Below are 25,007 nucleotides of genomic sequence, written 5' to 3'. Positions count from 1 at the left end.
GACCTGAACTGTAGACTTCCTTTCGTACGGAAGGTCAAGCACTGATGAAAGCCTTGGGCCTTTATTGCTACATGTCACCTGACAAGCTGCTTTAGCATGCTTCTGACAGCGAGCGTTCCGTGGAATTCAAGAAAAGGTGTAAAATATAATGCGGGCTTTTAACGGTGCTTTTTTCAGAATCCAGGTCAGAGGCAGAGTTCGCATGAACCCTGAATCGACAAGCCGAGAGGTAAAGGCGGGGCTGACGCAATTTCTCTGCGCCGAGGAATTTCAGGCCAACCTGAGAAGGGGCAAGCGTGGCGCTCCCGTGGTCGAGACTCGTCTGATTTGCTGGTATGCAGTTACAGATATAACATGCGCCTAATCTACCCCTACAGTGAAACGTTCAATAGTTGCAGTTTCCCTTGCGGAAACTTTGCGGTTATGAAACACACTTTTCATTCAACCACTCTCTGGAATTATGAGCAATGGAGTATTATTTATTGTATTTATTTATCTTATTTTATTTTATTGTATTCGAAGCATATTTTGTGCAGCACTGATGTCCTGTTTTTCTCATACAAGGAAAGTGGTTTTTCTCATTCAAGTTAACAGTTCGGTAAATATTAGTCACTGCATAAATCTTGGATACTGTTGAATATTCAAGACATATCGTATCGGAGCTTGCACTTATAAAGTGCTGATTACTTTAGGGGCTCGTGGTGTCGTACGCTGTCGCAGTCTTATGTAGGTAGGCATAACGATGAAAAACTCGCGTACAGCATAGCAATCTCATAGATTTCAATTCCGTACTTTCAAACACCATCATCAAGTCCATCCTAATGAACCATGATATTGAGTATGCTTATTAAAGTTTCTGTACTTGATTTGTTACATCCTATCTATCAATTTGAGTTATGTGTTGTAGTTGCTTTTCTTATGCTTTATTTTACATTCTGTATTGAAGTTTCTTTTCAGATGACACTTTTGTGATAAAGTGATTTTTCTAATGTTTTCCCTGAAATATTGTGACAAGACCATGCTGAATTTTGTTGTGTTATGGTTTATTTATTGTGTTATTTATTTATTTCTGTGTGTTATTTGTTGTGTTACATATTTATTTCTGAAAACATATGTGCCAGATTGAGCGGCCTGCGTGCCAAACTGAATTTAGGAGCAGAGGCCCCATGTCAGGCTATATAGCCTTTAGCCTCTGCTCCAGATCCTTTAAGAATTCCAGGACAAATAAACTTCAATTCAATTCAATTCAATCCGAAGCATATTGAGAGCGCACTTGAACCAAAGAGAAGTCTTCTTTCTCTTTTTCTTCAAACACCTTGATGATGATATTAAGTGCGCAACACTGTAGGCACCCAAGCTATTGCATGCTGTTGTACGCTGTCATCATTCAATGTTACTTATTCGTACAGGATAAGATGCCGTTACGGAACAATATACAGACGAGGGTCCCATGGTCGCAGACTGCGGCGGGACTCTCAGGTAATAATAGTTGACAAGATGTCTAAAGAGGAAAAAACGGCGAGCAGGTGAACAACAATAGAAGAGAAACTCAATACCACATAAGTAATTTTGCTTGACATTACGCAAGCAAAACCACATATTAACATAGAAAAACAGAGGAGGTAAACTATAAATACAGCAAATCAGAAAAGAAAGGAAAAGGAACACAAATAGAAATAAACAAAAATAAAGTTCAAAGTCAGACATTAAATAAAAACAGGGTAAGAAATGGGAGACAACCGAATATAAAAAAAAAAGGCTTCGTGCAACAAGTGTGAAGCTGCCCTAATTATTGTAAGGTGTGTGTTATTATAATTCTAGGATTACTAATATAAATAAAATTGTTGAGTTAATTGCAAAAGGTTGTGAGGAGCGGGACATCATTGCGACCCTCGTTGGAGCAGATCGGAGCAACGCACTTTTTTTAAATGCGAAGCATTTCTTGGCGAACTTCGGCTACTTTGAGTGCATCCATCCATCCATCTATCCATCCATCCACCCATCCATCCATCCACCCACCCATCTCCCCATCCATCCATCCATCCATCCATCCATCCATCCAAGCCCACCCATCCACCCATCTGTCCGTCCGTCCGTCGGTCCGTTCATTCGCCTATGACTTCTAGCTTTCCTGCCCGTTTGGATAACGGTATTGATGCCAAACTTTGTATGACCATGACTATATGACAAGCATATTTGAATAGTCAAACATGAAAATCATGATATGTATATCATGAATGTCATCATTTACATTTCATGGTCTTACTGCTCTTGCGGTGGTCTCGTTCACATGATATTTTGCGAAACTGGTATGATGTGACATGATTGCATGGCGAACATAAGCGACAGACCCTAACGTGGAAATCATAACGTACATGTCATGTAACTCATGAGTCATGGCTACATGCTACGCTCATGGTGCGCTCGCAGCCGTCTCGGCAGCTTCACATACAGCAAATATGGCGTTACATGATGCGAATGGATGACGAAGGTATGTGACTGGTGCAAACCTGATAATGAAATGCATGTCATGTGACATTATGACTACAAGCCACACTCATGATGCCCTTGCAGCCGTTCTGCTAGTTTCACTTACATCAAATTTATTATTAAGGGACGTGAATAGACGACAAAGGGATGTGACTGGCGCAAGCATGATGATCATGTGATGCCTGTCATGTAACAACATGACTACGTGCTTTGCTCATGATGCGCTCTCGGCCGTCTCGCTAGCTTCACATGTACCAAATTCCATAATACGTGACGCGAACGGATGACATATGTAAATGACATGTCCAAACATGATAATCATTACATGTGTGTGATGTAACAACATGACTACATGCCGCACTCATGATGCGCTTGGGGCCGTTTCGCTAGATTGATATAGGCCAAATTTGGTATTACGTCACGTGAATGGATGACCAAGGTAAATGGATGACTGTTGCAAACTTAATAAATATGAGATGCGGGCTATGTAAGAGCATGACTACATGCCACACGCAATGCACCAATACACTTAGACGTGACCCGGTGCGCGTGTGCTCCAGCGTTCGTTTCTTCACGTCATGCCGGTGATGCCACGCCAGGCGCCGATCTGCCTGGTATATACTCGCAGGCACGCGCCGCACTGCGTTGCTTTGACGCATGAACGTTTGAGCACGCCCGACGTCTCTTTGTCATCAAGCTAGGCAGACGCGGTGCATTCTTGGTAACGTGGTTGGTGCGAAACGCAGCATGTCGCATTTCGCACCGGCTGCCGCCGGGCTGCCGCCGGGCTGCCCTGAATGACGCTGGTCACGTCTGGGATAAGACTATAGAGTGTTCGGGTTTTGCTAGCGTAGCGTCGCTGCACCTAGGGTGCGCTTGTCAACGTTGCGTCGCAATATATTGGGCCCTTCATAATGTTCTCCCCACCTTTTCGCTAGCTTCACATATACCAAGTTTGGCATTACGGGACGTGATAGCACGACGAAGGTATGTGACTGGTGCAAACATGATAATCACGAGATACAAGTAATGTAACAACACGACCACATACCACGCTCATGATGCGCTTGCGGTCGTTTCTCTAACTTCACATATAACAAATTGATGCTGCATAGCGTCAATAGGTGACGAAGTTAAATGACACGTCCGAATATGATAATTATGATATGCGTGTCATGTAAAACATGACTACATGCTACGCTCATAGCATGCTCGTTGCCGTTTCGCTAGCTCCACATAAACCAAATTTGGTATTAGGTTGCGTGAATAGGCGGTGAAGGCAAATGACACGTCCAAACATAATAATTATGACATGTAAGTTATGTATTGTATAATTTACCTCCACATCGTAACGTTGTTCTGACTATAAACCTACATATAAACCTTCCTCATTCGTGCTTCGCATATCATCGATTCCCTCTGTACGTGGGATCTGCCAATTTTTTTTTTCATGCGTCCTCTGAGGTTCACCTTGGCAGGCTCGTTTTCATTCTGCTCGTTTTTCATGAGTCATAGTGGATACGTGTAGCGAAGAAGCTTAAATTTAGTTGAGGTAAGTGCGAATAACTGCCAGAATCAACGGTGAAAGTTAACTTATTTGAATGATTGTGAGCAGCTGTGATAATTGTGACACTTGCAGGATCGAAGGTCGACCAGGCTTCCATTTTTTTTTCGGCGTGGTCCTTGTTTCTGCAGCGCGAAACACAAGTGGATACACTTGGACACACGAACACACGCCTATGAATACACTTGGACACACGAACGCCGAGGAGCGCATGCTCCTATACTGACGCGTCATTAACAGGGGACAATTGTGATTTGTGAGGTTTGTGTAAAATACACTTCCTGACAGAACTGAGACAATGCCACAAGAGAAGTAGGCACAAAATACGACTTACGTCATCACAAGGTATACACGCAGCGTGCAAAAAAAAAGGGCAGCATATTCACGGAGTGAATGATGGGGAGCGGGGCGAAGCATTCGTCCGTCTATTCGTTCTTGCTTCCGTCCGTTCCTGCGTACGTCTGTGTAACCATCCATGCGTCCATCCACCCGTCCGTGCGTGCGCCTGTTCGTGCGTCCGTCCCTGCGTTCGTCCGTGCATCCGCACCTGCGTCCGTTCATGCGTCCATCCATGCATCTGTCTGTGTGTCCGTTCGTCCATCTATTCAGCACTCCAAGTACCACCATCTCGCATATTTTCATCATATATTCTCCATCTAGAAGCACCACCATTCAGCAGACATTTCAAAGACTAAACGGGAGGTGGCACATGCACACTTTCTTACGGCTTGCGCTTCGGGTTTACTTCCCACCTTTAACCACCTCGAGTTCATGGTATGTACATGTTCACTGTATTCATGGCTATGCGGCCCAACGCTCGCTAAACCTTTCTAAAACCAAGGAGATTACACCCAGCGAGTATAACTTAGCAACCCTTTCTTGTCAGATCGTGCTCTATGTACACGCCAATAGCTGCTAATGGGCATCGCAGCGTGCGCGTTACCTAAAGGCCGAAAGGTCCTGTCTCTCATTCCCCCTTAGGTTCTGTCTCTTCTGGTCCTGTCTCTTCTGTGCATTGTTCTGTGCAAAGATCCTGTCTCTTCTGTGCATAGATCCTGTCTCTTCTGTGCATTGTTCAACAATGCACAGAAGAAATATCTCACCTTGGAGGTCAAAATTGGAGCCACCTGGAGGTCAAAATTGCAAGGACCGCTATTTCAGGTATGTGCCACTGGTGGTTACGTTCTACGAGAGATGCACAAGTAACGCCATAAGGAGCTTCGCCCCTAAAAAACACTTACCAGCTAGAAAATGAAGCACAGCCGAACGACGAGTTTCTATCATGGCATACGTTTTGGCTTGTGCTATGTCTAAATTTCTGTGGAGTGTACACAACCTAATTGCTGGTAAAGGAAACGCTAAAGCGTGGTCATACGTATAAGTGCTGCAGTATAAGGGAAGAACACTATGAGCGGTTTAACATGAAATTTACTGACGAAAGACAAAAGTGACGTGGCTGAGGTTGGCATACGTATGGACAGATAGGTAGATCTATTACCAACACGACTGTAGTGGCTGTATTATAAGTGAAGATACTGAATTTATGCAGCCAGTCTTGGCTCTAATTTTACAAAACATAAATGTGTGTGGCGACAATCTGAGCTAATAAATGCATTTCAACAGTTCTATATTAATTAGCTAGCAACTGTCTGTATATGACTGTTAACGACGAATAAGTAATATAGATGCATGGCATGGCAGAAACAAATAGTATACACATCAATTTTCTAACAAACGATTTAAAAATAAGACAAAGTCAGAAATCGTTAACAATAGAAACTAAAGTGGTAAGCACTGAGCCAAGAAACCAGCACCGAAGTTTTCGAACACGTCTTTTGTGAATGCAGGTACCTTGGCCGCTACCAAGGCTGCGTCGACACGGTGCTGCACGGGAAGCCGGCCAGCGAGAACGCGGAACTCGTGGTTCACATGGAGTACTTTATCGGATCGCTGACACGGAAATACCGGGCGATGTGCTTCGACACGCATCAGCTTACGACTCCCAGTTGGCCAAGCGACCGCAAGGTAAGCCTCGTGTTCGACAATTCAAGTGAACCCAATACGTCCAAGTCAATGCGAGTTCGATCATTCCTGTACTTTACAACGAGAGTGACCTTAAATATTTCACTGTTGTTTCAGCAATCAAAAAGTCATCGACAATTAGCATAGTGCCCAATGTGGATTTTGAGCGCAGCTATTTAGTTGTTTTGATTTCGCGATAGGTTGATGTGTGACTGTCTCGCTAACCGAGAGACCGCTGAAGAAAGCACGCCGGCGCGTTCCTCAACAGCCACCTCAGAGAGGCCTTGTTTCATGAGGCGCTTTATTTCCATATATGGGATCGGCAGGCGCCCTCACCACGCACCGTAGTGACGATGTCATCAGCGACCGCACAACGGCTAGCACTACTGTGGTGTCACGGGTAGTAGTGACAGAACCTGTCGTCTCGCCACTGTCGTTTTCTCCTCATCGGTTTCTCGCTGTCTCCATATTTCATCCTCTGTTGAGGGCCGCGTTCTCTATCTTTTGCCCTCGTTCACTCTACCGAATTCAGCGGTGCCGACGCTGAACACCGCAACGACCCCGCCTATGAGATGCATTTCAACTTAAGGTAGCAGTGCATCCGTTTAAAGTGCGAGAAGCAGTCTGTGTTTCTCATTATGCACCGACCTTGCCGTACGGGCAATCCGGAAATGGAATGGCACTAAATCAGAAAGGTCGCCAACATGTGAGCAATGTAATTATCTAACGTCGTAGCATTTTATGGAATCCAAGCTTGAGGCTAGCATTAATTTATCGGCTATTACAGGCCAACAGCATGTTACGACTATAAAACCTGCAGTAGTGGAGGGCTCCGGAAGGTACGACCACTTGAGACGTTAGCGTACACATTATTCCTAATTCACGGACCTCTAGCACATCGCCTTCATCGAAATGTGACCACGGTTGCCGAGACCGAGTGCATGAGCTTCGACTCACAGAGCTCTGTAGTACCATAAACTCAACAACTGCCTGCGCACAGAAACAAAAATCACAACGTATTCACGGAGTGCATTATTATGAGTGGTTGGAAGCATCCACCAGTCTGTCCGCACTTCCATCCGTCCGTTCGTTCTTGTTTCCATCCGTTTGTTCAACCACCCGTGCGTGCATCTGTTCGTGCGTCCGTCCATATGTGCGTACATTCATTCGTCCATCCGTCACTCCGTGCGTTCGTTCGTTCGTGCGTCCATGTGTGCGTTCGTCCGTTCGTTCGTCTGTCCGTGCATCTGTCTGTCTCTCCCTTCGTTCTAGTGAACACTCCAAGCACCGCCATCTCGCATATTTTCATCATATATTCATTCTATAAAACTAGCGCCATCAAGCGGACATTCAAAGGACTGAACGGGAGGTGGCATGGCCAGACCTGGGGAGCGGCACGTGCGCACTTTCTTACGGATTGTGCTTCGTGTCTAGTTCCCATCTTTTACCACCTTTAGTTCACAGCACTGCGGCCCAACCTTCGCTAAACATTCCTAAAACATAGGAGGTTACGCCCAGCGAGTTTAACGAGGCAACCCTTTCTGGTCAGATAGTGCTCAAAGTGCGTCCTTCCGATACTAGTTTTCTTTAGCAAGCATCAACTTCGAAGAAAATTTTATTATAGATTAAGTCACCGATACTCGTCTGTGTAGGTTTTTTCATCAGAAACAACTATTTTTTATTTATGAATAATGTGGGTTTGTTTCCTCCTCAATTCAAATAAGTGCGCACATGCTTTCCTGTAGTATGGCCGTAGAGGTGGCTACGTACTACTACGACCCACTACTACTACATACATCGCGGACGCACGATCCACGGCTCAAGGAGCTTCGCCCCTAAAACGGGGCTCCTTTCGATCTACTGGCCTGTCTTAATGACTCTGAGTGGATCGCTTTCGTTTGGCACATGTGTGTCCTTGTTTTGTTCTTTTTTTTTTCTCTTTCAACTCCCTATACCCTACCACTACAGTGCAGGGCAGCATAGCGAATCCTAGCTCCGCATTAGCCTCCCGCCCTTCCTCTTTTCTATTTTATCTCTCTCGACTGTCTAAGATGCTCTGGCATACCGGTATTAAAAAAGATAAAAAGCTTCGTATTACAACATTGCGGGGTTGGTTGACAGCTTTACACCTTCAGGACAATTCTCACCTCCTTGAAAACTAATTTTTGGCCGCATTTTGTATAGCTATGTATGGGCATGTTTTCATTTTTGACATCTCTTCTTTATCTGCTAGTTTTCTGGTCAGTATCCGGGAGAGGCATATAGTCCTGGGTTCACTCACATAGCGGATTGAACTTTTCTTCACCAGTGAAACTTGCCAAAATTACTGCACAACTTTTGTAGGTAGGATTGTTAAGTATTTACGTGTACAATTATTTCTCTTTTACGAAAATTCTTACAAGCAATGGCTTCAAGACTTCTGATGAACTACACCGCTTTTTTTTGACAACTTGGTGTATCGAATGAAGTAATTTCCTTTCAAAGTAAGATCACCTAACCTTGTTAGTCACACATTCCCACGTGCAGAAAAAGATTTTGTCACCCGGCGAATTGTGTACGGCCATACGAAAGGTGTGATGCGCCAATGTGAGCACCCGCCCTCGCATAGTATATTGTGGCCTAGCTAAAGCCCCTATACCATGGGAAAAGTACAGCATTCTTTTGATCTGTGCTGTTTCCTTCTCTCACTGGCTCGAAAGTAAACTGCAAGGTCGTGGCGCGTTACAGGGGGTGCCACTGTCGCAAGCGAAAGAAAAAAAGCAACAGGCCGGAGAGGAGAGCATATGGCGGTAGTTGAAAAGTACAGCGTTCTTTTTATCTGCACCACTTCCTCTTCTCACCCGCTATACAAAGGAACCTCCTCTTCCATGCAAGGCACCGCACCCAGGTCTTCAAAGCGGTTCTTCGCATCTTTGGGGACACAGGACTAGACAACCGGCTATAGAAGCCGCACGCCATGTCCTTGGTCATGGACGCCATTTCTCTTCTTCTCTCTTCTCCACATCTTTAATGCCATCATCCCACCCCTACAGGTGCTGAGTTGTGCTCCCAATTTGTGCTGCAGAAGTTGCGTCTTTTCCTTTTCTGAACCTCCCTCTCTCTTGGCTCGAAAGCAAACTGCAAGGTCGTAGCGGGGGCGGTTACAGGGGGCGCCAATGTCGCAAGCAAAATAAAAAAAGCAACGCGCCGGAGAGGAGGTGGAGAGGGCGAGAGCAGATGGCGGTACCTTTACGAAGTATAGGAACTTTAGGCCTAGCTGATCAGAAGCGTCACCTGCGGTGCTATTATGGCAACTCAACTGCATGGCCAATCGTGGGTCGGGGCTCGATAATTTCCCTCACATCTCTAGGGCAGACGGCACGTTTTGAGTAAGTTCGAATAAAGCGCCTTCTTCTCGCTTAACCACGCCTCAGCCTTAATGCATATAGCCCTCCGAGCCTTCACACCAGCAGGTTTTCCAGCAGCTGCCACCGCGCAAATCTCCAAGGACACGGAAGCGGAACTTCGTAGTGCACATAAATTCCAGGAGGAACCCTGGTGATCTTCTCTTATGCATCATACTTTGTTTGCAGCGAAGCTCCTGCGCTTTATGTACGGTTTTGACAACGGGTCCTCGCCCGATGAACAGGTTTGCGACCTGCATGACAACATAGCCGCCTTCTTCGCGTGCAAATTACAGTTAGCGAAATCGTGTGTTACAATCTGCCGAAAGAAAAGGTCTGCATGTGAGTTTTGGTCTCCCTTCCCATTTGAACAGCCACAAAATTTAGTTAGCTAGCACGACAGATTAAAGTTGAGCTTGATCTACCTACCTACCTATCTACCTATCTACCTACCTACCTACCTACCTCCCTACCTACCTACCTACCTACCTACCTACCTACCTACCTACCTACCTGATGACATCGTTTCTTTTGTTTTTCGGGGGAATTACATCTGTTTCATTACGACCCGTTATTTTTGCAAAATATCTGGCTCATGATTTTATAACTGAACCGCTTACTGAGTGTGTGGTGAGCTTTCGCCTTCGAGCATTGCAGAGGGTGATATGCTGCCTGCAAATTTTTTCCTTCTTTGCAGCATCGTGAAGGAACACCAAGGTTGCCTCGCTACGGTCAGGAAGACGTCTCATTGTGACGACTACGAACTCGGAATCAAGGCGGTTCTCGACTATGTCAACCAAGAAGCATGGTCTATCAGAGGCGTGCACTGTCCCAAGGAAAACTGCAAGAGGAAAACCGGTATTTTTCATCATTCCTATCTTAAGGAGACACTGAGGAGCAGAAAAATTTTTCCCGTATCAGTAGAGTACAATTTCACAATCCCGAAAACGTCACTCTTACCGCGACTCGACGATTGGTGAGCTAGAAAATGTGAGAAGATAAAATGAGGGCGGCGACGCCTTCTTGAGATTCCCGCACTAATCTACGCGACGCAAAAAAATTCGAAATTGTCTACTGGCTCCAGCGTAGATTCGAATCAATAAAACTGAAGTGCATTGTCTTCTGGGGGTGACGTAGGTTCCACATGCAAGTTTTTACAAAATTTCATTGCGCCAATGTCAGGAAAATACCGAAATTATAATTTGAAATTTCTGACCTGACACCTGGAGATTTCGGTGCGAAGTTTAATAATGAAGCTTCATTGATTTACTCCGCTAATAACTAACTCACGATACTGGAACATATGATATTAGTGTGATCAGTGCGCAGTTTTTTGTCACTCTAAATGAATGTATTGTTGGTCATTAGTGACCCTTTATATACATATTCTAGCCAGCTGTATTTCTCTCAGAGTAACAGTTGTGTTAGCAACATTAAAAGGGCTATGAATTAGTCATCGCACTAATCTAAGTCTATCGTTGTCATTGGGATTGTCATCTGTTAAGTTAGTCACAGAAAATATAGGCACACTATCTCAACTTAATGCGTCAGACTTAAAAAGAGCTATCTCTAACCTTATGTCACCCACTATCTTTCCGCCAGTCTGATGGGTACTGCGTGACGTAGAAAAATGTGGAGCTACCGCTGTGTCACCTGGTGTTGCGTTCGAAGCTTCACGGGGAAACACCGTGGTATGATTGTGGGCTGGACCGAGGCAAGGGCGCTCCTCGTTTTTTCGGACAAGGGGGATTCATTAATGTGCATCTATAATGTAAGCACTTATTAGTAAAGTGCAATTTCACAATTCCGGGAACAACAATTTCACCCCGACGTGGTGCTGGTAGGCTAATAAATTCACAGCTTTGCCGCAAAGGCGAAGCAATAAACGCGATAGCAACACTTTGAAAGGTCACGCGCAGAATGGAAAGCAGATCGAAATGTGGCCCACATTTCTCGCGCACAAATTACACACGAAACGTACTCATGGGTACGGATGCATGCGAACAAGCGTCTCATTTGTTACTTAGGTGAGTCTCTGAAAAGCGCATGCTTTTCGCAAGTAGAGACTGCAATAATTACAGTGACCTTTGTGTACTCGGTAACTACAGCAGAATCGTTCCACGTAAGGCCCGTGGCCAGCCAAGGCGTACGATCTTCCTCTTCTCGCCACCACGAAATGAGGGCGCGCGAGGGAGCGTCGTTCCCCTTCTTTAAGCTGAGCAAAGTAAGCGTAGGAAATTAGAGCGGTTGCCGCTGCACGATGTGGCGACGTGCGCTCATTGTGCCATCTTTCTGGTAATGCCAAAAACACAGCAGCGGTGAGTGGTGGATATAAATAGTTTGCCATTTGATCTATGAAAAACGTTCTCTTAGGTGACTTAGTGGTTAATGCAAAGGTTTCTCGTTCGATTCCGCGCGCCAGAGTGCTTTTTCTTCTGCACTTTTTTTATTTCTCGCATTTTCATATATATTTATATAGATACGTATACATATACGGTGCATGATGCCGGCGTCGACGCCAACACCGGCGACCAAATTCACCTGAGAGTGTCCATATAACTGTTATCGCAATAAAACACGCGAAACGAAAATGCGGGGGGAGAAGTCACCGTGAAGTAGTACATTTTGAAGGCGTCTACTGGGTACTGCATAGCCTTTATTAAATGCGAACCATTTCTTAGCGAACTTCGGCGACTTTGAGCGTATCTATCTATCTATCTATCTATCTATCTATCTATCTATCTATCTATCTATCTATCTAGCCGCCTACGGCTTTTAGTTCTCCTGGCCGTTTCGATAATGGTATCGATACCAAACTTGACATGGCATAACATGACTGTAAGAAGAACATATTTGACGAGTCATAACATGAAAATTATGACATGTATGTCATGAATGTCATTATTTACTTTTCATGGTCCTGCAGTTCTTGTGGTAGTGTCGTTCACATGGCATATTGCAAAACTGGTATGGTATGGCATGATTTCTTGGCAAACCCAAGCGACAGACCCTAACAATAAAATCATGACATGTGTGCCATGCAACAACATGACTACATGCCGCGCTCATGATGCACTTGCGGCTGTTTCGCTAGCGTCACACACACCAAATTTGGTATTATGGGATGCGAATGGAAGACGAAGGTATGATACTGGTTCAAACATGATAAACATTAGAACAACATGACTACAAGCTACACTTATGATTTGCTCGCGGTCGTTTCGCTAGCTTCACATGCACCAAACTAGATATTAGACAACGCGCTTGGACGACATGGGTAAATGACACAACCAAACGTGATAATCACGACATGCGTGTCATGTAACAACGTGACTACATGCCACACTGATGATGCGCTCGGGGCTACTTTGCTAGCTTCGCATATGCCAAATTTGGTATTACATGACGCCAATGGATGATGAAGGTAGTGACTGGTGCAAACATGATAATTATGAGGTGCGTGTCATGTGAGAAAATGAATACATGCCACATTCAAGGCGCCAATACATTTACACGTGACGTGGTGCGCGTGCTCGCCGGCGTTAATTTTGTCGCGTCAAGCCGGCATTGCCACGCAAGGCACCGGTCTTGCCATATATGCTCAGGCATGCGCGGCGCTGCGTTGCTTTGATGCATGCGCCTTTCAATGTGCCCGGCGTCCCTCCGTCATGAAAAGAGGGAGAGGCAGTGTTGTCTGGGTAACGCCTCGAGGCGAGATGCAGCATGTCGCATTTTGCGCCGGTTGCCGTCGGGCGCGTCGACGGACGCTCGTCACGTGGGGCGTCAGACTATAGAGTGCTCGCATTTTGCTAACGTAGCGTCACTGTGCCCACCGTACTTGCGCGTCAATGCTTCATTGGAGTATATTGGGCCCTTCATGATGCACTCGTGGTCGTTCTGGTAGCTCCACATATACCGAATTTTGTGTTACGTGGCATCAATGGATGATGAAATATATGACTGATGCGAACACGATAATCCTGACACGCGTGTCATGTAAGAACATAACAACATACCACGCTCATAGCATGCTCGTGGCCATTTTACTAGCTCCACATATACTAAATTAGGTGTCACGTGACTTGAATGAATGAAGAAGGTAAACGACGCATACAAAAACGATAATCATGACACAAAAGTCATGTACGGTTGCATTTACCTCCACCTCGTAACGTTGTGCTGATTACAAAGTGGCATGACAACTTTTCTCATTCGTGCTTCGCATATCATCGATTGCCACTGTACGAGGGATCTGCCAATTTTTTATAAAAGAAATTAACTATTGTCATCTGTCTGTTCTATATATCTAGCATACGAAGTTTCAGAAAATTTTATTGAGCCAATGTCGCAAAAATACGAAAAATATTTATTAAATGCGGATCATTTCTTAGCCGCATGATGTCGTGTTTCGGAGGCAGCGCCGTCCACACCCCCGATACGCATGCTCGCGTCTCGTGCCAGCCCAAGAAGGCACCTGCAAAACTGTCACCCCCTTTCTCTCTCTCGCCTATATGTATGCACTGGATCGCGGTTTCGGAATTCAGTCAGGGGTGTCTTTACTTGGCTCTTTCTTGTCGTTGGAGGCGACGCTTTTCCTTTATTCAATAAATAATAATAAAGACGAAATGACAAGTAAACCTTCTCAAACCATACCCAATAACGCATCATTCACGCGATACACCCACCCCTCGGCGAATCGTTAACTCAAGTTCCCCCCTCCCCCCGTGGGAAGATGTGAGTTGCAATTTTTTTAATTTGCTACGTCACGCATAATCATTTTCTAATGAAATTAAGGAATGAAAGTTCCACCTTTATTTCTCTGCTAATAATAAACTTATCATAAGTGAAACTTATGGCATTAGAGTTTTAAAAGTGCAGTTCATTATTCTAAACCGAGCCATTGTTTCTTTTTAGTGTCCCATTTATCCACATTGAAGTGTGGACTAGTAGCAGGGATTTGAACTTGCACCTTTGAACTTAGCAGAGATGTTTTGCGTGTTCAGGTGTATCTTCAGGGAGTTGGCGGAAGCACGACTCAAAACTTCGACTGAATGATTGATATGCAGGGTTTAACGTCCAAAAAACACCATATGATTCTAAGAGACGCCGTAGTGGAGGGCTCCGGAAATTTTGACTACCTGGGTGTCTTTAACATGCACCCATATCTGAGCACACGGGATTACAGCACTTCCGTCTTCATTAGAAATGCAGCCGCCGCAGCCGGGATTCGAGCCCGCAACCGGAGGGTCAGCGGCCGAGTACCTTAGCCTCTAGACCACCGCGGCGGGGCTCTCCTGCTGACTTCTGCACCTGACTTCTGACTCCTGTACTTGATGTTCGTCATCAAAATATGTAACTGCTAATCAAAGATCGACCAGTAGATTTTCATTTTTGATCTTTTTCTGTCTCGCGGCCTTCAGTTTGTTTCTTTTATGCCATGCTTTCCTAAAACCATCCGTTCAACTTGTTTGGCAGAACATGAGCATCAACATACATAGGCCAGTGTTTCAGAAAGCTCTCACGCATGCACTAGTACTGTTTTATTTAGTGCATGACACAGCGTCATACCTCGACAACTGATGAACGGAAAGTTGTTTGTACTCTTTTATTGAAGTCAAAAGAGTAACTACGGGATTGCACATCTCAGTGTATGCCCAAATGTAGAGAGATGTATGATATCTTGAATAGAGTGTGCCATATAGCACAGGAAAATGTTTCCGTCTCAGAACATCTTGTAGAAAAACGACCATGACGAGACAGCGGGATGAAACGGCGACGCACAAATGCCACGGCATGCAGGCGACGGCAAACGTCACGGCGGCGCCGGGTGCCCAGCTGGTGTGGTGACAGCAAGGGGGGGGCGTTTCTTTCTCTTTTTTTTCCGCGCTCACGCTTGTGGCTGAACGGTTCTGTGTAAGTTGATGCCGGTTCCTGGCGCCAGGCTGGCGCGACGGAGACGGCGGCTCTCCCCCTTTTTTTTCTTTTTTTCTTTCTTGCCCCTGCTCTTACCGGCTGTATGCATGACTTTCGTGCCGTGCGGCTGTCACGGGTATTTTTTATTGATGGGCTCCCTATATACAGGATTTTAGTCAGTACGCAAGAGCGCGTCGCCTATGTGCCATTCGTTATCCGGCACCTGACTTAGAGTGTACTATAAACTTTCTTTCCAAGCTTGAGATTTTCAGCTTGTATGTGTATCTACATACACACAGAAACACAAACGCACACGAATGGTCACATATGGTTCGGAGCAGCGCTGGAATAAAACCTTGGCTGTGACCCTCCACAGTTATATGCCATTGCAGCAGAACACGTTAATTCATTCTATTATCTACGGAGCACAGTTGCATGTAGCGCTGTTGCGAATCGATGGACGAATGGATCCATGTAAGGGGGCATTCTCTTTGAATTGGGGTGATGGCAAGCACCAAGATGCCTACGAACCTTCTCCGTGATCTATAGCTCGTACCACACACACAGTTTCATAACAGCCCTCTGAAGGGTAATGTGGCGCTCTTATCTGTGGGTGCACAAACGCATGACAATTCAGGTACAATGCGAACGATGGGTGGTTCACGGATTTGCGGAAGGTTTGTCTTGACGACTCCGCTTAGCTCCATGTGGCCTGCAGCCTCGTTGCCCCAAGATGAGGTTCCGTAAAAGTTCAGCATTCCACGTCGCCTTAAAAGTTGGTCAATTCAAACCAGCAAACTAGCTTCAAGACCAACTATTTTTACTTTAATTAAAAGCGAGATTTGATTGATTGATATGTGAAGTTTAACGTCCCAAAACCACTATATGATTATGAGAGACGCCGTAGTGGAGGGCTCCGGTGATTTCGACCACCTGGAGTTCTTTAACGTGCACCCAAATCTGAGCACACAGGCCTACAACATTTTCGCCTCCATCAGAAATGCAGCCGCCGTAGCCGGGATTTGATCCCGCGACCTGCGGGTCAGCAGCCATGTACCTTAGCCACTAGACCACCGAGGCGAGGCTAATTAAAAGTGGAAAAGAGACATAAAAGAATCAAGGCAGGTTTGTGTTGTTGGTGCCAAGCCTGAAAGAAGTGCTTAGTTGGGCACCCTTTTTTGCTTCTCTTCAGTTTTCTTTTTCTTTCTTCCTCTGTTTCCTGCTTTATGTCTGTTTGTTTTTCTTTCGTTCCTTATAGCACACCTTCCTGTCCCGTTATCTATTTCCTTTTGTTCATGTTCTATCGATCTTTATTGCTATTTACTCTTTCTTTCTTTCGCTTTCTGTTTCTTGCTTTGCTTCTTCTTTTATTCTTTCATTTGTATGCGTCATTTTTCTTCTTTACGCCAAACGACAACAGCATTCGATAGCGCAGGCCCACAAAGTGCTCCTCACTTATCGTCATCAAGGCTCTCGAGGAACAAGAGAAAGAAGACTTCTCCTTGGAGCCAGCACACGCTCAATACACTACACACGACTACTCTGTTCGTGGTTTTGCCTGAGTTACGCCAAACCACGGTGGCAGCATGTGACAATATGCGACAGCCCGGACCCCTGAGGTCACCAAATGTGCCTCGGAAGCTGCAAGCATGATGACTAGACATATCCATGCACTACCTATCTTTATAGTCATAGTTATTATTTTATAATATAGTTATTATTTTCCACAGTGCCATATAGTAGAAAATTTAAGAAATGTAGTGGGGAATACAGAGGAAGTATTGTAGAAAGTTCTATGAACGGTGCCAAGCGTCTATCAACTATGACATTCTCTGGTGACCTTCTCCTGCCACTTATTTTTAAAGTTTGTTTGCGCCCACCGCTCACCCTGCCGTTACAGGTTTTACGTGGAATTCCGGTCGTGCATCCAAGTGCTCGCGCAGTGCTACTCTCCCAGCGACCTCCAATTGTATCTGGCACACTTCACGGCGGTGCTCATGGACGGCTACGCTGAACTGTGCAAGCTTCACAACGTAACCGGTAAGAACATAACAAAGTGAAACACAGTCGCACACAACCAAACGTCGCCGAGATCACAAACTGTGTAATGCGGCAGCGGTGTAAATCATGGGGGCCACTCTTTCGAGTTGCTTGTGTGTAGCGGGGCTGCTGCATTCTATAGCCGCCCAACTTATCCACTCTTGACGGCCGATTGGTGCCAGAGCTTCAACAGCGCTGCCGCACGCGAGTCAAGGCCTCAACGAACGTACCTGTTTCGGCGGGTCATCGCGCGTATTTTTGACGCTACCCCGCACCCTCTCTTTATGAAGAGAGAGGGCGCGCAGTTGCGTTTTTTCTTTCCACAGGAATAAAGTGCGGCACCGCGTCAACAAGGCGAGCGTTGATGCGTTCTGATGGGTACGTGTGGTCGGGCCTTTACAAAAGCTAGCGGTGTATCAGTAACAGATGACACGAAGCATGCACCGCGTTTGCGCATGCGCTCGGTTTTCACGTTTCGCGCTGCATGGCGCTGAGCCTGGACCAACCTGTACAAGTGCACTTCTACTGCATTATTAAAGCGTAGTTTCTCAAGTATGTTTCGAAATCATTCGGAATGCGCACGCCGCTTGAAGGGCCCCACCAACTAAACTATCAGGGCGAAACGTTCTCTGCACAACTAAGTTAGTTTCTACTACTTAAATTGTAAAGACATGCAAGCATACATGATGCAATGAAATCTGAAGACGCTATAATGTCATGTCGTCTACATGCCGAACAAAGCTGCTGCTCTGTACAAGTGGTATCAATCACCGCGCCGTGGTGGTTTAGTGAGTAAGGTACTCGGCGCTGACGCCCAGGTGTCTGGATTGAATCCCGGCTGTTGTGGGGGCATTTTCGATGAAGACGAAAAAGCTTTGAGCGCACGATAACAAACCCCAGGTGGTCGAAATCTCCGGAGCCCTCCACTATGGCGTTTCTCATACCCATATGGTGGTTTTGGGACGTTAAAACTCACATATAAATCAATCAATCAATCAATCGAGTGGCATCGATCTTATGGAAGGTTCAACATGTAATGTATTGGATATTCAGATTCCACATCTGCTATCGCGTGTTCAGGTCAACAACAATCGCAGATCAACTGTCTGCAGGTGACTCAGCAGCATCGCTATGAGTGTCCATGCATGCTGGGAGACAACAAAAGAACTCATCAATACTCAACACACTGAAACTTGTTACCAATCATTGGACAGTCTAGTGTTTCGTTTACCCAACAAGTAAGCAACTCATGTGATACTACAAGCCCCACACTATTATTCCTCTCCGACGCGTCCGCTTTGTTAGATGATAAAAATTCATAATTACAGGTTCAAAGCATTCACAGTGTCACCTGGTTGTGACGTTGACGAAGGCAGCAGTCAGTGTGCTCAATACAAAAATATGCGGGTAAACTTGAGCTCGCGAAATGAAAGATCAAAACAAAAAGCGATACAGGCCTCGCAATATTAGGGGTGACAACAGTATTCGGCCGTCGAGTTATCTGCCATGCGATCAAGTGCACACATATACAGGCGTGAATGAACATCCCTGTGTTATCGCTGGTGGCTGCATGAGCCCTCGTATGAACTAAACTCGTCCTGCACGCATCCTTAACGAAACAATTTCGAAGACTCGCAAAATTCCTCTAACAATAAATTTGATTTGATATGTGAGGTTTAACGTTCCAAAACCACCATATGATTATGAGAGACGCTGTAGTGGAGGATTCTGAAAATTTTGACCATCTGAGGTTATTTGACGTGTGCCCAAATCTGAGCACACGGGACTACAGCATTTTTGCCTGCATCGAAAATGCAGCTGCTGCAGCCGGAATTTGATCCCGCGACCTGCGGGTCAGCAGCCGAGTACCTTATCTCTTTGAACACCACGGTGGGGTTCTTTTTATTATTTTCGCAATTCTTGGAAAAACACGGTGTTTTTTCTGTGTCGACTTTGCCTCAGTGGTTTCGTTCACTTAACGCGTATTAATAACCGGGCACTGTCCGCAGTCTCCTCACCCACGGCTCTCTCACCTTGTGAAGTACTCTGGTTAAACCTTCTTGCCAATGAGGCCATCAGCAAATCATTGTGCAATGTTTATTAAAACTAACGATGTAAGCATTTATCAGGGTCTCATAAGTGGCAAGATTTTCGCATATAAAAGTCATAATTTGTACAATATATTGCCACATAGTCACGACGTTTTAGAAGCCAGCAGTCTACAGGTTGAAGACGAAACTTTTTATTTGGGCGCACATGTACCAGGCAAACGAAAAGTCAAACTACAACCAATGCACGCTGTGCAGTAGCAGCGACGAACAGAACGACGACCGTAAATAATGTGATCTGCGGTTACGCACGTCGATATTCCTTCGTGTGCATCAAATATTGGAGTCTTATGGCTAGTGGCCGCGAAAATTCCAGAAAAATATCAACTGTCAGGGTTTGACGTCCCCAAACCACAATATGATTATGAGAGATTATGCGATGTGATTATGGACAGCTCCAGAAATTTCGGCCACGTGGGGTTCTTAACGTGCACCTAAATCTAAGCACACGGGCAAAAATGCGGCCGCCACAACCGGGATTCGATCCACGACCTGCAGGTCAGCAGCCGAATGTCTTAGCCACTGCACCACCGTGGTGTATGACAGTTTCAGAATAAGCTCAACTGTTGGTGTTCGCGGGCTCAAGTCTATCGAAAAATTCTAAAATAACCTGAAGGTTCTCAGGAATGCGGGTGCCCTAAGCGAAAGGCAATGTCCATACGTGTGATGCACCGGTTAATAGAAATGCAAAAAAGTGCCACCATATCCACGAAGTGAATGATGATGAGGGGGCGGAACTCCGGAGGTAAACCTGATAAGCCATGAAACCTCCGTACATTTTGCACACTAGATTTTATTACAACGCATCCCTAGCATACGTCGCCGCACTAAATCGAACGATTGCCTTCCACCAATGACACGCGCCTTATGTGACATCATTCCTATTTTATAACATCTCGCATCTTTCATCATCAACTACCCAGACAACACAAACCTCACGGGGGCATACTGTCCTCACGGGGGCATACTGAGGATGTCCCCAGGACATCCTCAGTATATCCCTGTGAGGACAATCCGATGCCCTCAGAATGTCCTCTTATGGTACTAGAAGAGCACTAATCCCGTCCCCTTGTCCGTACACATAACAACCTCAGCGCATCCTCAAAACAACAATTCAGGACTTTTTCAGTATCTTTTCAGAACAACGATAGCGTGGCCGGTTCGGTTGTGGGCAGTGATACTACTTAGGATTTACTTCTTTTCATGACATTTTCATACATCAAAAGAAAAACACCGGCGAGGTCTCGAGTATATATACTGTATCAATCAACAGAGAGGCGACAGTGCTAGACTTTTAGAGTAAAACAAACAAAGCTTATTGACTGAAATTTATTTATTTAACAGTAATTATTCACAATAGACAGCTTTGTCAGGCATTCGAGTCCGCGTATAGTCTGAAAAAATAAAAGCAGTATCAAGGCAGTCAACACAGCTCAATCAACTACATTTGTAATCTTCTTCGAAAGTTTGACACAGTGTCCTCATCACCACGTGTATCGCGCCCAATGCACTTACTAGTGCTAGAGGCTCCGCATGACAGCTTTTAGTACACTTGACATGGGCGTTGACTTGACTTGCTTGAGGTCGGGCCATGTGTCAGATGCAGAAGTTGATCCTTTCACGTTGGGACCAGGCTGCTTCGAAGCCCAATTGATCGCGATTGGCTGTTGTTCCAGGCTGCTCCGAACCACACAACGCCGCGGTCGGCTGGTGACAATGCATCCATGATCAGTCGGAACGTTGAGCAGGCCAGTGCACCCATCAACACGGCAAATTACCTACCGTCATCACCTACGACTTACACTCTCACACATATCTCACTTATAATCATGCACACTAACAACAAAAGACACGCACCTTCACTAGTTGACTGCACTTTCCCCACTTCGTGACTTTCTCTGACAAGACCGCCGCTGCCATTTTGACAGTCAGTTGACTTGGAATGGCTTGGCTACTTGACTATCTAGAATGGTGCCGCATAGTCAATGGTTTCCAGCTGTTATTTTGTCACTACGCGCTAGAGTGACGTATAATGACAAATTTAGGACTGTGACATTTAAGAACACACTGTTTCAAATGGACATTTCGCAATACCAGGTTCGATACCTAAGTCAATTGATTACGTGTGTCTCATTAAGCGCGTCACATAGTTTGAAAATTTTCTGCAAAAAAAACGTGGCGGAAATATACAATAACTTATGACTGTAAGAAACAAACGTGTGGAGAAAGTTTTCACGTATGAAATGCATCTACTTGGTGCGCAAAAGTCTTCAGGAATTATATCTAAGTGCTCAGTGCAATGCTTTTGTCATCCCCAAAAGATCCTTAACGGGACCTTTTCCGGACCAATTGTTGTCCTCAGAAAGCACTTGAAAGGACGTTTCCGGGGCAAACCAGCTTGTGTCGTCCTCTGTGAGTACTAAGGTCAATGAGAATTGTGCGAGGACGATTGTAGCATAGATTGTACCGAGGACGACCTCGGATCGTCCTCAGATTGTACCGAGGACGACCTCAGGACATCGAGTGTTGTCTGGGTACAAGTGCCACCGTCTAGTTTATAACATCTTGCATCTTTTCATCATCAGTTATCAGTACCGCCATCTAGTGAGCACTGCAAAAACTAAACCAAAAGTAGCTACATACAAGTGACGGTGCCGCCATCTAGAGAACACTGTAAGAACTAAACGAGAGGTGGCTACATACAGGGTACGCACAGCCCATGCCTTAAGGAGCTTCGCCCCTAAAAGAAGCAAGCGTTGCAATATCTCCACACCTTGCTTTGGCGTTGATTGATTGATTGATATGTGGGGTTTAACGTCCCAAAACCACTATATGATTATGAGAGACGCCGTAGTGGAGGGCTCCAGAAATTTAGACCACCTGGGGTTCTTTTTAACGTGCACCCAAATCTGAGCACACGGGCCTACAACATTTCCGCCTCCATCGGAAATGCAGCCGCCGCAGCCGGGATTCGAACCCACGCCCTGCAAATCAGCAGCCGAGTACCTTAGCCACTAGACCACCGGGGCTGGGTTTGCTTTGGCGTTGTGCTTTTTATTTGCGATTGTAGAAAGTCGCAGTATTTGATTTCACACATATATTGCCTTCCTGTCTTCTGTGTCTTTCAGTGCCCTGCACCAAGCTGCGTCTGCTAAGGGCCTTTTTTTTTTCGTGAGGCGTGACGTACTAAGAGGCGCGCCACAAGTATGCCCACTTGTACTGCTTCGCCCAGACTGGAGAGTGCGAGTACGTTGAGAGCTAAAAACCCGCGCAGTGAGGTTGTGCTGCGCATAGGCGTTTCAGCCGGCGGAGGGGGCAAGGGCGGCGTTAGCCCCCCCCCCCCCTTTGAAAAAGGTTTGAGGGGGGGGGGGCTGAGCTCCCCCGTCCTTTTGACAGTGGTCACCCTGGGCTGCACGCTGCATGGGGAAACCAACAAGGCGAAGTTTTCTGTCATAACAGTAATCACTCAATTATGTTCTTACGAGAGAATAAAAACGTTACAAGGCAATGTCACAACGTGAAATTTTGCCAACGTTTCAGCTGCATTGATTTTCCTTGTAGGCTCTTTGAGGTGCAGGTCCTTATGCGGTACTTTCGCATTCATGTGTCGCTTTCTTGTGCTGTAAAATTGCAGAGCAGGCAAGCCTTGAACAGAGGCCCTACATTATTACATCAGTTTTTCTTGCTTTTATTCTGCTGTGACTTACGGATGCAGTTATGGATGGAAACGCGCAAGCTTTTTAAAGACCGGTAAAAGCATTTGCCGCTTCTGGAAAAACATTTTCTTTGAAAAGGATACATGATCACCGCGACTCTTTCGAAGCTGCTGCGAACCGATGAGTGTGACGAATAATTTTGATGTTTATATTTGCCCGTACTGAAACGCGAAAAATTGTTTCCCCTTAGTCTCTAATAAACCTTATCCGCCGTGTTTATGATAACTTGGAGCCATAGCGGCAGCTTGCAAAGTGGACACGAATAAAGCAGTGGACTCAAGCTCAGTAGGAAGCTCAGCGTTTAAGCTTGCTCCACAACTTAACCCACCAGACTAGGTAGAGGGTGAAAAACCGTAGTTTTAGCACTATTGAGGCTTAGTTAAGACTCAGGCTAGTTGGTTTTCTCTTAACCAAAGGTCCGATAACAAAGAAGTCCTAGGAAATGTGAGCGCAGCAGATAATAGAAAAAAACAGTGACTGCAACATTTGCAAAAAAAAACTATGTACATTTCTCAGATCATCAGAAAGCAAATAGATTAACCAAGAATTAACAGATTATGTTACTGAAGAGGTTAAGGCCAACATACATATATGTATGTTGAAAGAAAAACAGACATGTTCAAGAAAATGTGCTGTAAGAATGTCGATTAAACTTCATCCAGCAGACCAGATGAAAATATTGAACTGAAAAGACTCATTGGAGACGTCCCCAGACGGAATCTCACGTTTACACGCCAAACGTTGCTGACCTTTGGCATGTGTGTGCAAGCTGCTTCCACCGGCTGCGACGAGTTTGCCGAGCTGGTCTCGAAGCTGAACCAGATCGTCAAGTACATTGGCAAAATACACGGGCCCGGCTGTCTCGACAACGAAGGTGCGGCGTATATGTTTGTATAAAGTGCAGTAGAAGATATCATTGCTCGCTTAATAACTGTAAACACAGTGTACTGATCAGATGACTCTATGTGTACCCCTCAATCGGAATCGAATCTCTAAATTTAAGTGTGTTTCGTAAGGGTGGCAGAGAGTAGAAATATTTCTGAAGCACTTTCCATGCATGGATACGCAATTCACAGCCATCGACAGACCTGAACATCGTGAGCTGCATACGTACCGAAGCCACCGCAGGCCTGCGCTCCTCGTCACACTGGAAGTGGTGTGCGCCTTCTGAAAAGAACAAAAAATGCTCAAGTTCATCACACACGCGTCACCTAACTTTTTTTCCCCTTTCTATCCCTCCCTGCTCAACTTACAATGTGCTCGTAGGGTCCAGAGAAGAGAGACAGCAGTTGCAGCGTATGGCAAATATCTAATTTTGCTCATACTTAAGGGACCCCAAACATTGTTGTAGAGGTCGATTCGAGAAAGATTAAATTATTTTATTAAGTCCATTCGATTGCTATCTGAAAAAAAATGTTTCAGGGACCCTTTATTTATTTTTTAGGAATGATTTCCTGCAGTTTCCATGTTTTGATACATGACCATGAAACAAAACTGGAGATAAGCGTTGACATTTCAGCCATATTTAGAGACAAAAATTGGTATACATATGGTATGAAATCTTGTCACTAAATCTCCTTTAATAATGACTCATATATTGTATAAGTAAAGGAAACTTCAAATGACAGTGTTAGCTACTGACATACTGTGCGGCCAATCTTCCCACCACTTTTACTCTGGCGACCCTACCTATTTTACTTGCCTGGCCCTTGCAGCAGTCAGTTTTCGTGAGTGCGTGCGGCCCGCTAGCGGAGATGAGTTCGGGAACTCT

General features: G+C 45.4%; 1 protein-coding gene across 3 annotated transcripts in view; it reads left to right on the top strand.

The window, feature by feature from the left end:
• Positions 1–5,230: 5,230 nt before the first annotated feature.
• LOC142774814 (uncharacterized) overlaps positions 5,231–25,007 on the top strand; it is a 37,900-nt gene continuing 18,123 nt past the window's right edge. For 2 of the 3 annotated variants that reach the window (XM_075875923.1, XM_075875922.1), the window contains exons 1-3: positions 5,232–6,079; positions 10,157–10,317; positions 17,273–17,412. In XM_075875923.1, coding sequence (XP_075732038.1) covers positions 10,265–10,317; positions 17,273–17,412 — 193 coding nt within the window. In that variant the 5' untranslated portion in view covers positions 5,232–6,079; positions 10,157–10,264. Of the gene's footprint in view, positions 6,080–10,156; positions 10,318–17,272; positions 17,413–25,007 lie in introns of all 3 variants that reach the window. The other variant, XM_075875921.1, reaches the window with a different exon arrangement.

The sequence above is a fragment of the Rhipicephalus microplus genome, chromosome 10 (assembly GCF_043290135.1).
Source record: "Rhipicephalus microplus isolate Deutch F79 chromosome 10, USDA_Rmic, whole genome shotgun sequence".
In the NCBI taxonomy this organism is placed as follows: Eukaryota; Metazoa; Arthropoda; class Arachnida; order Ixodida; family Ixodidae; genus Rhipicephalus; species Rhipicephalus microplus.
The sequence above is the reverse complement of the archived record's forward strand: the minus strand, read 5'-3'. Positions and strand labels throughout refer to the sequence as shown.